Source organism: Lepidochelys kempii, chromosome 2 (genome assembly GCF_965140285.1).
Source record: "Lepidochelys kempii isolate rLepKem1 chromosome 2, rLepKem1.hap1, whole genome shotgun sequence".
Classification (NCBI taxonomy): Eukaryota; Metazoa; Chordata; order Testudines; family Cheloniidae; genus Lepidochelys; species Lepidochelys kempii.
Window position 1 is genome coordinate 41,241,076 of NC_136381.1, and position 17,460 is coordinate 41,258,535.

The 17,460-nt window shown below is 43.2% G+C and overlaps 1 protein-coding gene across 7 annotated transcripts in view; it reads right to left on the reverse strand.

Annotated features, from left to right (window-relative positions):
- Positions 1–16,031, reverse strand: part of MATN2 (matrilin 2) — a 127,491-nt gene extending 111,460 nt beyond the window's left edge. For 6 of the 7 annotated variants that reach the window (XR_012157127.1, XM_073330495.1, XM_073330494.1 and 3 more), the window contains exons 1-2: positions 15,892–16,031; positions 3,361–3,538 (exon numbers count right to left, since the gene is read on the reverse strand). Coding sequence is in view for 6 of the 7 variants with exons in the window: in XM_073330495.1 (XP_073186596.1) it covers positions 3,361–3,496 (136 nt within the window). In the remaining variant the exon portion in view is untranslated. Of the gene's footprint in view, positions 1–3,360; positions 3,539–15,326; positions 15,404–15,891 lie in introns of those variants that run through there. The other variant, XM_073330491.1, reaches the window with a different exon arrangement.
- Between the last annotated feature and the right edge of the window lie 1,429 nt (positions 16,032–17,460).

Here is a 17,460-nt window from a genome sequence, read left to right on the forward strand (position 1 = left end):
TTTTCTGAAGTTAGGTCATTGTAAATATTTCACTATATTTATTATATATACACAAACACACGCATGCATACACACACATCTATTCTTAATCAGCTCAGTTTTAATAACTTACTGTATATTTGCTACAATTACTGTGTTGTAAGAAACTTTAAAGAAAAAGTGCTATGAAGGAAGTGAATTGGAACTGAAGTGTTTTGATAGCTAGGAATACAGGATAACTTTATGGTGGGGGAAAAAGCTTGAAATTAAACCAACTTATAGTAGTCCAGCATGCCTGGATCAGTTTCCCCAGAGTGAATTCCAATAACATCATTGCTACTCAGCCTTTGCAAACAAAATTTATTTCAGATCTTTAAAAGGAAAATATTATTATTATTAATAATTTTTGAAGAGAAGTGGAGCAAAGTAAGCAGACACAAAACAAAACAAAAATACTCTGAAATGTAGGAGAAAGATTGGGGTGAACCAAAAAACAAGTTAAACACCATGGGTCATTCCTTCTAAAACCCTCCTTAAACTCACTTCTTCTATTAGACCTAATAAAGTATCCTGGATCATCAGAAGAACATTCATGCCTTACACAATTACAAGTCTTTTCCTGTGATGGCTATGTGACAGCATTTTATACTTACTGTTTTTCATTAAGTCCAGATATTTATCAACCTCTGAAAATGGCAGCGATAAGGAACAACAGAGATTAAAACCCAACCAAACATGTTCCACTGAGCCAGACTCCTAAGCACGATTTTCTCTGAAGTCATAAAAGATAAAATAGCAACCTTAAATAACAGCTAATGTTTCCCATGCAGTCAGCCTAAGAGAGCTTAATCCTTCAATAAATAAACCACCATTTTCAACAAGATAGTGCATCAGTAGAATATACAAGGATTCTAATAGTCCAAGAAGATTCTCATTTCATTATGTGGGGTTTTTTAGATTTTTTTTTTTTTTAATATTTGTGTTTGTATATTTTAATTCCTGTAAAAAGCACCTAATACTGTAAGGATAAGTTCTTTACACAAATCAAATTATTTAAGTAAATACATTTCTTCCTCCTTTCAAACCTCAGAGCAATTTTGTGGGCTATGCTTCTTCAGGAAACTCTGGTTCACTATGCCATTTGGCATGGGCAAGATACAAATTATAGCAGCTCCTGTTCAGGGAACTTTTACAAGGCATTAATTAATGAAGGAAATGCAAGGCATTTTCTGGTCTAGCCCATGAATATACATGAAACTTGGAATCAGACCCTTTGGTTCCTACATCACATTACAATTAATTGAGTACCCCACCCATAGCTCTGTGACCATATAACATATTGTCATTTATTTCAGGGTTTAACGAACTGCTGTTTCTCTAAATTCATGTAATAGTTTCTAGATTTCAAAGAAGCCCCGTTTTTCGATCCATACAAGTAAGATTCAGACAGTACTAAAGTTTCATCTAGTATAAAATATGGGTGTTTCTTTGGTGTTCATAAATTAGAAACATTTTGGAAAGCACAAATCAGAGCTAACAAGAAACAATCCCAACAAGAAATAGTCTATAGTCCATAACCCCAGGCGGCTCATTGGAGAATATCTCCACTCTGACAAAACTCAGGTGCTCCTTTCTCTTCTGCCACTCCAGCGCACAACCAAACTCAACACCTACTTCTTCCTCATGCTTCCGAACACTTCTTCTAAGTGTCCACTCACATCCCCTTGGTTCTTTAAGGTCATGCTACACGGTGAACCCAGGAAGGATAAATGGGGATGTGTGTGTTGGGGGTAATGAGGGATTTAGGTTGGAGCTAAAGGCTGCCTAGTGGAAAGACAGGCTGGCAGCGTAAAAAACTGAAGTAGCTAATAGATCTGAGCAATTCCATCAGCTAAATTTGGTGAAATTCAGTTAGATTATCATGAATTAAAGGAATAAATATATGTTTAATTCTGAAGTTTCAGAAGTGACCTATATCCACAATATCACCATCATGCATGGGAGGGAGGGGTTGGAGTTTCTGAATGTGTAGTTAATGGAACTCAAAGGGGGAAAAATGGCAACATTTCAGAATGAACAGTTTAAAATGTTTCTTTTGCAAAAGGGAACACTGAAAAAAATCACATAGAAAAATTAGTTATCCTCCGAAGAATTACTGTACCAAATCTGGAGTCTAAATTCACTAATAAAGTATAAAATATAAGGATTTTAGTCCTATTTTAACAGAGAATCAAAATGCAACCTTAATTATAAAGTCAATTCTAATATGGCATATTTCAATTCATCCACTCAGTTAAATTAGATTGTGAGTAATTGAACATGACCCTAACTAATTCATGACTTCCAAAAAGCTGACCAGAACACTATCTTATGAAGTGGGATCCATGATCAATGAAAATGTACTGGGCAGCTCTATAGAGTCCAGCCACTAGCTAAATGTTCGTCTCCTCCACAGCTTCCCAGCACAGCAGGGGAAATCTCTACCCATTTGAAGAAAATCAACATGATGCAAATGAAGGGATTATCTCTGAGTGTCTAAATAGGAGACAATAAGGTCCATTGTCATCAGCTGTTGATTACATTTGGTACAAATTCCCTCATCCCAGCACACACGCCCAGCTAGAACTTGCTAAAAAGTGCAGTGGTCAGACAGCTGTGACAGGACCTCACATAAACATCCTCTCTCTAAACAGGTGAGAGAGGGTCTCTCTCCAATGCAATAGTCCCATATCACACATTTATTTGGAGAAAACACACACCAGTTAGAAATAAATTACATTGGTCTAGCACAGGGGTGGCCAACCTGAGCCTGAGAAGGAGCCAGAATTTACCAATGTACATTGCCAAAGAGCCACAGTAATACGTCATCAGCTCTCCATCAGCCCCCGCCCCGGCTCCCAGCGCCTCCCACCCACCGACAGACCCACTGATCAGCACCTCCCCCTCCCCATCCCCGCACCTCCCGATCAGCTGTTTGGTGGCGTGCAGGAGGCTTGGGGGAGGAGCAAGGGCATGGCAGGCTCAGGGGAGGGGGCAGGAAGAGGTGGAGTGGAGGCAGGGCCTGTGGCCGAGCAGTGAGCATCCCCCAGCACATTAGAAAGTTGCTGCCTGTAGCTCCAGCCCCGGAGTCGGTGCCAAAACAAGGAGCCACATATTAACTTCTGAAGAGCCGCATGTGGCTCGAGAGCCACAGGCTGGCCACCACGGTCCAGCAGATTGATAGCAAACTCCTTCTCCCAACAACAAACACATAGACCAAAATCTCTCTCATTCCCCCCTGCAGATGGCAGACTCCCTTTTACTATAATTATCCCAGCCAACATCAGGCCAATAAGCCATGCATTTATAGTTTGTGTGTGAGGTAGGCTTATTACAACTCACCAAGTAAAGTACCTTGTGGGTTAGCACCATTTCTTTGGCTTGAAAATGTTGGTGGAAGATGTCTCTCCCTGGCGGAGGCACTGAAAAGTAGAGTTTGTCCAAACAGCAGTAGGAAGCATGTAATCATTTTCTTCATTTTCGTGAAGAAAAAGCAAGATGAACAATCAGAGGCGCAAAACTGTGACAAAGAAAAGAAATGAAATGAACTCTCTGATTAACCAAACAATGTGTACTTATGCTGTGCTCATGGCAGACACCCTGCCCTCCCTTCCCCCCTTCCACCACATACAAACACCCAGACACACTGGTTTAGAATGTGTCTCATATCCATCAAAGATGGGTCTACATAATTAAGTAATCCTGGTTAGCAGACGACAGCTTGGCCTTTATGAGGCTGGTATAAATAGATGACCTTCATAGTTGACATTGTTAACAGATCTACTGCTAGGTCATTCACAAGAAGCAAATAGATGGAAGTCTAGAAAAGGGACTTTCATTCTGTGATCCTACCACTTACTATAAGAAGGTTTGAAACAAAACAAAAACAAAAAACCCCACTCTGTTCAAAACCCTAAACTTTCAGTGGGTGGAGTGTATTTTCTAAAAATAACTTGTCACCTTATACCAGCTAGTGCTAGTAAACTCTCAAAAAATATGCTCGTGAAGAGTTGTTATGGATTTGGTGGAAGGAAGACAGACACCCACACACGTATGAATTTCAGGAAAATAGCTATATTGGCTGCACCTTTCATACTTCACTTCGCGACTCCTTTTCTCGTTTACACAGGGCCGAAGGTTCCTGAGATTTTTTGCCACTACTTCTGGTCCATGGCACAGATTTGAAGATCACAGAGTTCCAGTCTTTTTCTCTTCAAACTTCCTGTTGACAGAGTCTTTCCATAGTATTCTCAGTCTTCCATGTCCTTTCTTGCTGTCCTCTTCCTGATCATTCTTTTCCCATTCTTATCACATGTACAGCCCGCTCCAAACATGCCCTCTCCAGCCTATGACAGAGTCACAAGTTCCTCTTCCCCATGCACTCATTCTCCTCAGAATATTATTTTCTACTACCTGTATCTTCTTTTCTTCCATCTCCGTAAGACCCACCATTTCCAAACCATAGAGCAGGCACGGGCAAACACACTCAGCATACATTTTTCCTTTCAGTTTGTTACTTACTTGCCAGTCCCACAGAACTCCTGCCATCTTTTTCACTGCCACCCATGTGCACTGATTCCTCTTTTCAATTCTCCAGATCTCTCTCCGAATGCCACTAAGTACACAAATTCTGTCTTCTGATTCAACTTCTCTCCTGAAACTTCAAATCAGAAGCTCTTCTTCCACCTCCTTTACTTGCATAATTTCAGTATTCTTTGTAATTACCTTCAAACCATGGCCTTAAAACACAGACATCTGCTCTTATACCTTATTTACCAATTAATTTTTGCTGTCAGCCAAAAGGGCCAAGTCATCATTGTACATAAGTTTTCCCTGCATCTCCAGAGGCTTGGTTCTCCTGCTCATTAACACCATAACTAGGATGAAGAGAAGCAAATCAGTACACTGCCTTGTCTCAATCACACTGTCACCTCAAAACTGTCTGAAATTCCATACATTGTCATCACCTGAGCCCTGGATCCTTGGTACAGCTCCTCTATCACCACCAGTTCTTGAAGTCCTCCTACCATCTCTCTCAATGCCCCAAACACCAACTCCTCCGGAATCAAGCCATACCCTTTCTCAAGATCAACAAATGCTACATAGCAGTTATGCCCTCCATTTACACTACTTTAAAACTTCTGTCTCATTGCAAATATTGAGTCTATAGTACTCCTTCCCTTCCTAAAGCCAAGTTGCTCCTCCCCTATATTGTCCTTCACCTTGCACCTCAGCCTTGCTTCCAAAACTCTCTCAAGGACTTTGAGAGGCTGACGTAATAGGGTGATGTCCCAATAGGTGGTTGAATCATTTGCATCACCCTGACCCTTCCAAAGAGGCACAATCAATCCTGTTCTCCAGTCATATGGTATTCTAGCTTGAATCCAGCAAACAAATAATAATGAAGCCACTTTATTGAAGCCACTTTATTCTAGTATCTCCAACTGCCTTGATCATATCATCAGTTCTCATCTTCACCAGCTGGTTTACCATTTTTCGCCATATTCAGTGCTTCTTCTACCTCTTCTAGAGAGATCAATACCTTTTGAGGCTTCCCCATAATTGTCGATGATGCTTGCTCGTGTAACTTTCTCTTCTCATTTAACAGCTTCCATATTGCTGTTACCTCTGTAGGGTTAATCACCACACAGTTCCCATCCTACACACACAGATTTATTCATATCTTGTGTTTCATGATTCCTTTTTGGTTTTTTTTGCCAACCTATAACCAATTTCCTGCCATCATCTTCCACCAATTTTCTTTTTAATTCCTCTTCAGCCTTCATTCTTGCCTTAGCAACTGCTTTTTTAACCTCTTTTTGCCAGTATGTATGCATTTTTTTAATTGTCTGATTATCACAACCTGCTTCCTAAAACTCTTGGAATAATTCTTGGCTGCACCTTTATGAACATAAAATCCATCTGTAATGCCCAAGAAACATGAAGGTAGGCCTTGTAAGCTAAATTTGAGGCCATTCTACCCTTTCCTAAATGGTTGACAAGGGATTCCAAATATCCAGCCGCAAGGTTCCATCATGGTGCGACCGGCACCCCAGAGGTCATCCAGATAAATTTTTAATGCCTACCAGTACAAAACAGCAAATCGTTCATGCTGAGATTGTACCACTATTAAGCCTTCATCAGTCCTGACTGGTTAACTTTTTCCCTGAAGGGGACTGAGTTCTCCTGCCTCCCAAGTGCCAATGAGAAACCATGTACCTCTATCCACTCACAATCCAAATTTCAACCTAATCATTTTGCAAGGACTACCTGACACAATATACCACTATGCCCTATCCTACTTGGCACCAAAAGGAGGTGGGGGGGAAATTCTGACCACTCTAGTCTGGCTTCTGGAAACTTCTGCTACTGCTACTTAGCCCAATCTTCTTTGACTCTAATCAACACCATTCCATTTCCTGATATCCCATATTACCCCCAAAATAGATTATGTTTGGTCATCCACAGTTCCCTTACATGGCACTGATAAGGAGCATAAGCTGGTTCCAGTGCACACCCTCATTGCTTTCCTACGTGATCCTGACTGCACCCTATCTGAATCCCAGCCCTCCCCATTTTTGGCCAACCACCTCCAAATCCAGAACATGATGCTGTGGTCAATGGTTCTTACAACGTGAGGGGCACCCAGTTCAGAAAGCACAAGGAAAGAAGTTGAGAGGTGAGGTAATACATCCCAGGAATCACCCCCCAACACCAACTGCTGGCTACCCATACTTCACCACCAAGGAGCCTTGCCTCGATAGCTGGCATGGTGATATCAGTGCAGAAAAAATGGGTTTAGTTTACTCAAGAGGCGGCTATATTAGGAAAGAGACCTATGAAAAATGGCAAGGATCTGGTAATGGGTAAGGAGAGGTCTCATCCACATGGAGGAACAAGCTGGCAAATTTCACAGGCAACATTAAATCTCATAAGCACTTTTTAATGGCAATTATCATCTAAACAATGCTTTATAAGATGCTAGAAATGTTTTATTTAGTACACAATCCCAAACCTGACATGCAGAATCATATAGGGCTCCAGTCCTATCCCAGGAGCTAGCAAACTAAGGGTCCCAATTCTGTGAGGCTTAGAGTAAGTATTGGGAATCAATGGATGTTCAGCAGCCATCACAGGAGATGCACAATACCATATAGGATAGGGTGCTAAATCTGTCCCTCTGAAGATGAGACCCAGCAATGTGGTTATTCATGTAATGGCCCATCATCCACTCATGATCTGTCCTCGTGTCCCTGTCCACTCCACGGCAACCAGTCTCAGCCTCTGACCAGCAGCCATGCAAAAGGCCTTAGAAGCGGTGGATCTCTCTACTGGGGCTGGGTTGTTTTGGTGTCTGCCCCAACTCTCCCTCAACTGCTTTCATACCAGGTCCCTAATGCAGAGAATGGGGTGCAAATGTGGCCCCTTTTTTTAGTAGCAGCAGAATTTGGGGCCTTGCAGGCCAGTTTTCGCTCTGAAGTAGAGATCAGTGAGGCAGACTCAGGTATTTCCTTACTGTAATTTGTTTCCTTGAACAGGGATGAGACAAATTTACTCTTGGCACAATGCTATTCAATATCTTTTATTAGTGGCCTGGAAAAAATATAAAATCATTGTTGTTAAAGTTTACAGATGACAAAAATTGTTGGAGTGATAAATAATGACAGGTCAGCTCTATAGAGCTGTCTGTATTATATGGTAAACTGGGCTCACTCAAACATGCAAGGAGATGTTTGTAGGAACCAAGAACATAGGTAACACTTATAGGATGATGGACTATTGTTTGGAAAGCACTGACTCAAAAGGACTTAGGAACTTTTGAAAATTGGAGCCTAAGTGCCATTGAAAGTCAATGGGATTTAGGCTCCTAGATGCATAAGTGACTTTTGAAAATAGGACTTAGGTGCTTTTGAAAATTTTGTCTTAGGGATCATGGTGGATAACTATCTAAACATGAGCTAACAGTGTGATGTGATGCTAAAGGAAGCAAATGTGATCTTCAGATGCATAAGCAGGGAAATATTGAGTAGAAGTACGGAGATTCTCTATCACTCGAAATCTTTAAATGAAGACTACATATATTTCTAAAAGATAAGCTATCACTAAACCAGGAGTTATGGCTTCAATGCAAGATTCACTTGGTGGGCTTGTGCTATGCAGGAGGTCAGACAAGATGATCATAATAGTCCCTTCTGGTTTTAAAAATCTATGAATACAGCACAGAAGCAACAATCTCTTTCAGAAACTTAAGAAAAGGAACTTCTCCCCGTTCCCGGAAGCAGCTATCTTGCACCTCTATCACTCTCCAGGGCCTCAGCTGTCTCACTGATCCAGCCCATGAGTTATCTGGAAAATCTCTGGTTGAAGGCTCTGGATGTCTACATGGCCTGAAAATGTGAGCCTGGGCATAATCTCCTTGTTTACAGCTGCTCTGACACATAAGGAAACCTTAGCACTTCAGCTAAGGATAATGCTTTAACCCACACAATACACTTCACGATTCTCTTGGTACAGTTACTGCATGGCATTTTTAGCTCCTTCTATGGGGAGCTTCAACTTGAATGCTTAAAAATCAATGGGCTGTGCAAACCATTATAAGTAGTGGACATCTTTATTTGGGCTGTGGAGTTCTGATGCCTACCCCAGCTCTGCTTCAACTGTTCTCATAGCATGTCCTCTCTGCTGAGAATGGAGTGTGAGGGAAGAGCTCCGGACTGACCACAGAGATCCTGGAACAGCAGCTACGAACCCTACAGCATGCCAGATTGGTCACATGACCAATAGAGAAGTTGTGGCTAATATGCTACAACCTAAGCTCCAATGAAACAGCTGGGATATTCTGAGAGTGAGGGTCAGCTGAAGACAGGACTGTGTTTTTCCAGTGGCTCTAGCTGATACTATTGGAGCTTATAGGGAGTTATTCCTTCACTACTTCCTCACCTCCTGCACCTTAGGGGACACCAGCAAGGCACTCAGAGACCTCTGCAGGAAGCAGACCTTCCTTTCTCCCTGCATTGCTGCTTCAGTACAGGAGCCAGCCAAGGTATCAGTATCAGAAAATCCTCTTTAGAAAGGCAAAAGGAGCTCTCTGCAGGACAGAAAATGTAGAGATTTCAAGGCATCTTTCCCACAACTGCTCTTATGGTTACTATAGAAACTGGGCAAGCTAATAAGGAGGTGAGTTTATACACAGCAACTAAAGTGGGGTATGAAGCTGAACCACCAGTGGTGCAATGTGTCCCTCCTCCCCCTTCAGCCCAAACAATCTTGGAGACTGGGCCAACCACAAGGCACACCCAGTTTACCCATTTCCCATTGCACCCTCTAATGGGGAGTCTTGGAGACAGTGGCATACCACACCCCTCCCAGCTGAATCACTGACTTTTTTGCAGTGGGGACAGGTCAAAGGAAACCACTGCTTTCTGTTTTCTTCCTTTGCTTTGGGCAAACTCAGCCCAGCTGTAGGGCTGGACTAGCATAAATGATCACTACAGGAGGCTCACAAATAATATGAGCAATCAAACATTTTGTCATAATTCAGGAGAGTAACACAGAGCAACTGTTCCACTAGTTTTGTGACAGTACTGAATCCCCATATTCCTAGTTTTGACACTTGGTAGCTATATTGAATTAACTGGATTTTATTGTGTAGTTTCTCAGAAACAACATGAGCAATCACACAAAAAATGATTTTATTTGTAGCAATTTTTAAGAATTTAAATTTTATTAAGGACATTTTAAATAGTCTAACACAGAGGGGGGCAAACTACGGCCCGCGGGACCGTCCTGCCTGGCCCTTGAGCTCCCGGCCAGGGAGGCTAGCCCCTGGCCCCTCCCCTGCTGTCCCCTCCCCCCCCCACCACACCGCCCAGGCAGCGCTCTAGGCGGCGGGGGTGCGCGCTCCTGCAGGCAGCGCAGCAGTGTGTCTAGCTCTGGCCGGGTGGTGCGGCTCCCAGACATGCTGCTCTGAGCAGCATGGTAAGGGGGCTGGGGCAAGGGGTCCCCAAGGGCAGCCAGGGGACAGGGAGCAGGGGGTGGTTGGATAGGTGTGGGAGTCCCGGGGGGCCTATCACGGGGAGGTTGGATGGGGCAGAAGTTCTGGGAGGGCGGTCAGGGGACGGGGAACAGGGGGGGTTGGAAAGGCATGAGAGTCCCGGGAGGCGGTGGTGTGGATAGGGGGTGGGGCAGTCAGGGGACAGGGAGCAGGGGTGTGTGGATAGGGACCGGGGGTCCCGGGAAGGAGCATCAGGGGACAAGGAGCCGGGGGGGTTGGATGGGTCGAGGGTTCTGAGGGGGGCAGTCAGGGGGTGGGAAGTGGGAGGGGGCAGAGGCTAGGCTGTTTGGGGAGGCACAGCCTTCCCTATCCGGCCCTCCATATAGTTTTACAATCCCAGCGTCGCCCTCGGGCCAAAAAGTTTGCCCACCCCGATCTAACACACACAAAAATCATAAACATAGCTAAGCATGTAAACAGGTACACATCTGAATACATTGCCTGTTGTAATATCGTGCATGCAGCTCAGTCAGACCTACACTAAATATCTGTTCAGTTTGTATGAGCTGATTACAGTTAATTTTAAACTATCATGTGGTAAAAGAAAAACTTGGAAAGTTTTTAGAACCTCTTAACTCTTAGTTCTCTCCTTAAAATCCTTACTAATAGTTTTTGACTTACCAATATCTGCTAACCCATTCATATTTTATTTGTATGTTATAGTAATTTGAGTGTAGCTCATAGTTAGAGCTCAAGACCGCCACCAGCTTAGTCACTGAAAAATAATTATAAGATCCGTAAGTTGTATAGAGTTCGGCAAAAAAAATCCTCAGTGATCCTTTATCAGCACTAGGGATGTAAATATCATTTAAAAAGATAACCATTTAAACTATTAAAATTATATCGGTTAACCCATTAAAGGGAGAGGGGCCCCAGCTACCTGGTTTGTCCCAATGCAGCATCCACAGATGCTCCATGCCACCCCAGCAGCAGCTTCCCTTCTCTTCACTGACCAGTGCGCTGTCCACCTCCGCAGCCGAACCCCTTCCAGTAGCACAAGGGGAGGCTGGGGACTACTTAACTCCCCAACAGAGCCTGCAGCCTAAACACACTCTCCCTGACCTGCTGGCCAGCCCCTGCGAAGCTCCTATGGCCAGCCCGGGGCTGCAGGCAGCCCAGGGCTCAGGTCGGGCTGATGCGGCCCGGCGCAGGAGAACCGGTTTGAGACCCGCAATTAACAGTTAGGGTAGGTTAACGGTAAGACTAATACTTACCAGTTAACCGTTTAATATTTTACATCCCTAATCAGAATCTACTAAAACTTTTACCATCTTTACTTTTTACTGTTGATGTAAAAGGATTATTTAGTTTTCTTATCTTACCATTTTTGACAAACAAGATATATTAAAAAAGTAAAATGAAAATAAAAAACCTTTTTGAATCAGAAGACCAACATATTCCTTACAAACACACAGCATATTATAACATACTCAACATTTCAGCTTCCACATTGCCATGTCATTGTGCTACATAAATGTCATAGTAATACTTTCTTGCTCACACTCACTCAATTTAATTATCTAATCAACTTAGTGAAAGTGTTAAGTATATTTTCTTTAAGAATACATTTCAAGTTATATTTTATATCACTTCATTTTCTACATCTCTAATGAAATAAGAAACAATAATATAGCATCTGTTAGTTGTTTCTAATGCACCCATCTCTGTGATATCTGGCCCTGTTAATATCACTGTGGCTAATATTGACAACATTATTCAAAGCAACTAATGATAATTTCAAGAATTTCAGAAATTTACCATAATAAAAGTTTACAGTGATCTTGGAAAGCAGTACACCCACAGAATGGTTCACTCTTCACAATTTCCACTGAGCAGGATTTACCAAAGGGGATTCTTATTTTATGACAGCATCAACCACCCTGTTAGTGATTTTTCTTCAGCTGCTGCTTGGACAATAGATCTTTTCATTAAACTTGTTCTTTTGGGGCAGATACATCTGCACTCTCTGGTTATGGGTTTGTGCTAGACATCAGAGTTTCAAAATTACCAGAATAGTAGCACTGTGGTACTGGGAAATTTAGTTTTGTCTACTCTGAAAAGGCACTATATTTGTAAAGTGCATATTATGTGATATATAATACAAGTTGGCTGTTCAGTTTTGTCTCCTAACATACAGCTGCTTAGTTACAAACTGAAAGCTCTATTAAAAAAAAAAATACAGGCATGCTATCTTCTCCATACCGACCCCAATGCTGCTAAGTCAGGTTGAAGAAAGGGTGAAATGAACACCATCATCTGCCTAAAACAGAATGTTCAGGATATGAAGTAGTGCATTCCAGATACTCCTTACTTATAATGAAAACAAAGTTTAATTGTGAGCATGGCTTATCAATGAGAACAATCTGTCATTAGTGATCTGATTATATGTGAAATAGTGGCAGTTGGTGTTTTCTCCTCACCTGAGTAGCGTGTACCAATCATACTAAATTATTTATATCTGATTAGTCTTCCTCTAGTTTGTATAAAATGCCTAAAATACACCTTACTATTATATTCTTGGGCCTCAATCCTGCACACACTTAAGCATGCATTATACTTTACTCATGAGTAGTCCTACTGAAGTCAGTGGAACTACTTACAGAAGTAGTTAAGCATGTACATATTTGCAGGATTCGGCCTTAATTGCAGCCTCATATAACCAGCCTGATGTTATATTTTCTTTATTAAAATAGTAACATAGAAGTATGTCAGATTTAGTTTGAATACCATTTTATTTAAATATATATATATATATACATACACACAGACACACCATTATTTATAAAGCCAAATTTTAAAAATCTAGATTTTAAAACACACATTTGAAGGAAATAGTATAGAATATGATTAAAGCTGTTTTCAGTTTCAAACATTTCAATGTTCATAGAAAAATCATATGCATGTCTCACCATTATTAGAGTTCCTTATCCCTAGATGTGTTGGGATTTGTTAAGACTATGCCTTCTATCTTAGTGCCCCTTATTAGGACAGGCATACCAAACCACATATGACTTTTTTTCCAATCGCTCAAGCTAAACAGAGTCAAGCCTGTTCACTTCTTGAATGGTGGCCTAAGAAGAAAAGCCAAATGCTTCAGAAAGTGCTTTGTAAATCAGGAGGTTGCATTCTTCCCCTCTGAGTTAACACTAACCTAATGTCCAGCATCATGGTAGGGGTCAGTATGATACTGAAATGCTGTCTTCTAAAACTGAGATTCGGACCATTTGTGGTCACTGAAGATCCCACAACAATTTTCATGAGGCTAGAGAGTAACAACAACTGGCCAATTTCCAGATTAACTAAATATATTCTACTTAATTTATATTCCCCTGCCATTTCAATAGGCTACAGTGTTCTTCAGAGCTGTATTTTGTCTTGTCAAAACAGTTCTTATGTTTTACCCCAGAGGTGGCCATGATTCAGCAATGAGCCATTTGTAAAGAGTTTAAGGCTAATATATAACTGTAAGATATCATATATACTTTTGCACAACTATTAAACAAACAGTTATTGTGAGGTCAAATTTGCCCCCAAATTTACATCAGTAAGTAGTAGTATTAAAAACAAGTTTTTTACAAAACCTAAGACCAACGTAAATGTTAAATGTTACATAACATACTGAAGTATGTGAATGGCCCCATAAAACTGGGAGCTTAGTCTTACACAATTCATAGTCATATTGAATATAGGACAGGATATGGAATCACTTCACCCACCACTGAAATGTAGCTATCTATGTGGGGCAGGAGTGTCAGTTAGTTGTTTGACAGCACAAAAAAAAATGAAGAAATACACTCATGTGCTTTCTTCGGCAAAATACATTCCTCTCCACCTCAGTCCCCAATAGTAAACAACACAGTTGACACTAGAAATTTAAAAAAATCTGTGACTACTCAGGACTTCATAGTTGTCATAATGCTCTGACATGCTGTACACCATGACCACTCAGAACTTTACCGCAAAAACTGGGGACATAACTCAGATTCTCCTACTCCAAAAGCATAGGCCCCTACCACCTGAGTTCAAAGGAGAATCTCCTTTAGATACAGTATAGTGCTTGTTTCAGAGTAGCAGCCATGTTAGTCTGTATCCGCAAACATGTTCTCCTGCATAGTCTCAGAACAGCTCAACTGTGTATCAGAAGCTCTATACTCAAAAAGAAAAGGAGGACTTGTGGCACCTTAGAGACTAACCAATTTATTGGAGCATCAGCTTTCGTGAGCTACAGCTCACTCAGGAAAGCTGATGCTCCAATAAATTGGTTAATCTCTAAGGTGCCACAAGTCCTCCTTTTCTTTTTGAGTATAGAGCTTCTGATACACAGTTGAGCTGTTCTGAGACTATGCAGGAGAAAGCAGTGAGGCTCAAACACATTAGCTCTTTCATTACATACAAAATACAGTCATAAATATAACACAGAGGTTGCTAATGGTGTTTTCACATTTATGGGGGATTCAGTGTGACTATTTTTTACTGCCCTATAGTACCTAAGGATAGTAGCAAGGATCTGGTTGTCTATAAGAGAGGCAGGGCTGGTAGAGTCCTTGCTTGAAAGAGCTAAGAACCAGTGAATCTTCTTGACTCCTCTATACAAAGGTTTGACAGAATGTGTGGGTTTCTTTTATTTATAATTTTAATTGATAATCTCAATGTTTATTTTTCAGCATTCTTTTCTGTTTTTATTGCTATAGGTGTTCACAATTGCCCCAAAGTATTGGTTTTAAGCATTTTTTCTATTTTTATCCATTTACATTTTCACAGTTGTAGGAAACTATGGGCAGGGATCAGATGCTGGGGGAAGCAGCTAGTTATTTAATGACAGTAGAGGCGGAGATTCAAAAAGCTAAAGCTTTATAACCACTACACAAATTGTCAACATCACAAGTCAAAATATACACTGTAAATATCCTTAAATCCAGCTCTAAGAAGTTCTCAAGCAGCACTTTCCTTTCCTCGCCTCTCTGTACATTTCGAGTATCCTCAATGGAACCAGTTGGTGTATGCACCGAAACAAGCTAACGCTGCCAAGCCTAGCTAAGCATCTCAAACCCCAGCGCTAGCCATGGGTAGTGGCTGTAGACTTCAGACCGGGGGCTAGATCTCCAGAACTGTCTGGTTCCAGCCCTGCCCTGGCCCCGAGCCAGCCACACTTGTACGCCCTGCCCGCCGGTCCCCGCGCAGCCGGGCTCTACCCGCGGGGCTTCGGGCTGCCGGAGTGGAGCCGGGCGGGCGGGTGGGCAGGGACGGCGCTTACCTGCGGCGCTGGCCCGGCGGCTGCAGCCCGCGAGCCCCGGCAGGCTGAGGGCGAGAGCCGGCGAGCGCCCTCGGGGGAGCCCGGCAGGCCGGGGAAGAGCCGCCCGCCCGGCCGCCCCAGCCCTGTGGGCGGGGGCCGGGGCGGCTCTGCTCCGCGCGCACGCGGGGGGCGCTGGGCTGGCTGGGGCGGGGGGAGACGCGCCGGCGGGGGCCCCGCTCGGAAGCTGAGCTGGGGGGGGGAGGGCGGCGCCCGCTTTCGAAGCTAGACTCGGCTCATCTCCTCCCGGGCCCCCCGCTCGCCGCGGCGGAAGGGCCCCAACGCCCCCGTGCCGGCCGGGGGAGGAAGCCAGGGGTCACTGGCCCTTCCCCCACCGCCACTCTCTCTGAGCGCCCCCCGAGACACGCGTGAGGCCGCCTGAGGCCCGGCCGAACGTGCTCCCGGAGCCAGCCCCTCCGCGGGTGCGGGGAGAGCCCCGGGCCCGCCGCCCCTGCAAGGGGGCTCCGGAATCCCCTGCGCGACCCCGGGAAGATGCCGCCCGCCCCCCCAGCTATCGAGGGTCTCAGACCTGGCTCTGCTGAGGAGCGTGCTCGCTTCAGAGCAGAGGGTGGGGGGAGTTCCTGGCGCTGCTCCTTGCGATCCCAGCAAGGGAGAGGCGATTTGGTTTTCCCGGGCACCAGAAGTTCAGTCCAGGATCAGCAGCATCCTCCTTCTCCCAGCATCTGATCTGAGCGTCAGCCGTTGGCACCAGGCCGGCGCAGTTAGTGATTCCTTGCCAGGGAAATCCACCAAAGGAAACGCTGGGAAATGGAAATCCCATTCCCCACACGAAGCACCTCCAGGGCCAAAGCAAACCGTCCCCAGGGGAATCATGCGGTCGTCCTGCCCTCAGACGTGGTTTCTCTGTCTGCATGGAAGCTGGGGGAGTTTCTGTAGGGGAAGCAGATTACAGACCTAGTAAAAGTAAAGGGACTAGATGGGGGTAATGATTGTTTATTAGTTAACACTGGAGTGAAGCCTGCTAAATAATAAATTGCTTAGATGAAAAAAGCTGGACATGGGCTTTATAGCAACAGCTACAACTCGGTTATGCAAGAAAAGACTTGAGTCACTACCTTTGTTAGTCCAAATAACTTGTGATTTCTTCCTTCTGGCAAACAGCGGGGTAAGGGGCTCAAGTCCAACTGGCAATAGGGCAAGCTAGCCCTTCTACCACTGCCAGGTTGGAAGCTTGAAGCAGAGCGCTGCAAGTTTAGGTTACAGAAAGCACATATATGAATTGTTGAATTCAAACACTTGGAAAAATTGTCTGTACTTTCAACAGTTACTTAAGGGTAAGCACATGTGTTTTTAGTCATAAAAGCTACTTTCAGTGAAAGAGTTGTGGGAGACCCTGATCTATAGAAATGGGGCACAAACCATCTGTAAGTCTCAAACTGAAGAGGAGATCTAGATCACTGGGTCTTTAGTCTTTCCTCTATCCACAGGGAACAACAAAATAAAAGTGAATATTTAAAGTAATAGTTGATCGATCTCATCACTTTAAAAATAAATTCTGAACAGTTACCATTGAATTCTGTTTCATTACCGTCAGTATTTATTTACACCAGTATTTTCCCAGGAATTGAAATTGGGGAGCAAAGGAGTTGGAATTTACAGGAGAGGTGATGGTTGAGGGGTGAGAACATGAGGGTGAAGGTGGGATGTATGACACCATAGTAAAAACTGAAAAATGTTTCAGGACTATTTCATTAGATTTAACTCAGGTTTTAAAATAATCATACAAATTAAAGTTGGATACTCAAGCCTTCTATGAAGCACTACATCTACATTCTTGGTGATTTGCTGTAATTTTTCACAGCTCTGTTCATGAACTTTTCAAATGTAGTGCATTCATGTTTGGTGACTTCTTGTGTGTCCAGTACTTCCACTCCTTCAATTGATATGCTAATTAGTTCATTAGCATGATCAGGCAGAAGGCAATTTCCTTCAGAACACAAAATTCTATTCCAGGATGAAAAACGAACACTCAGCTAGAGCTGTTGTGACTGGAAGTAGCAAGAAATGAATTCCTACTTCTTTCATCCCAGGAAACAGCACAAAGATCGGGTCAAGCCTCTAGTGATGATAAAAAAGA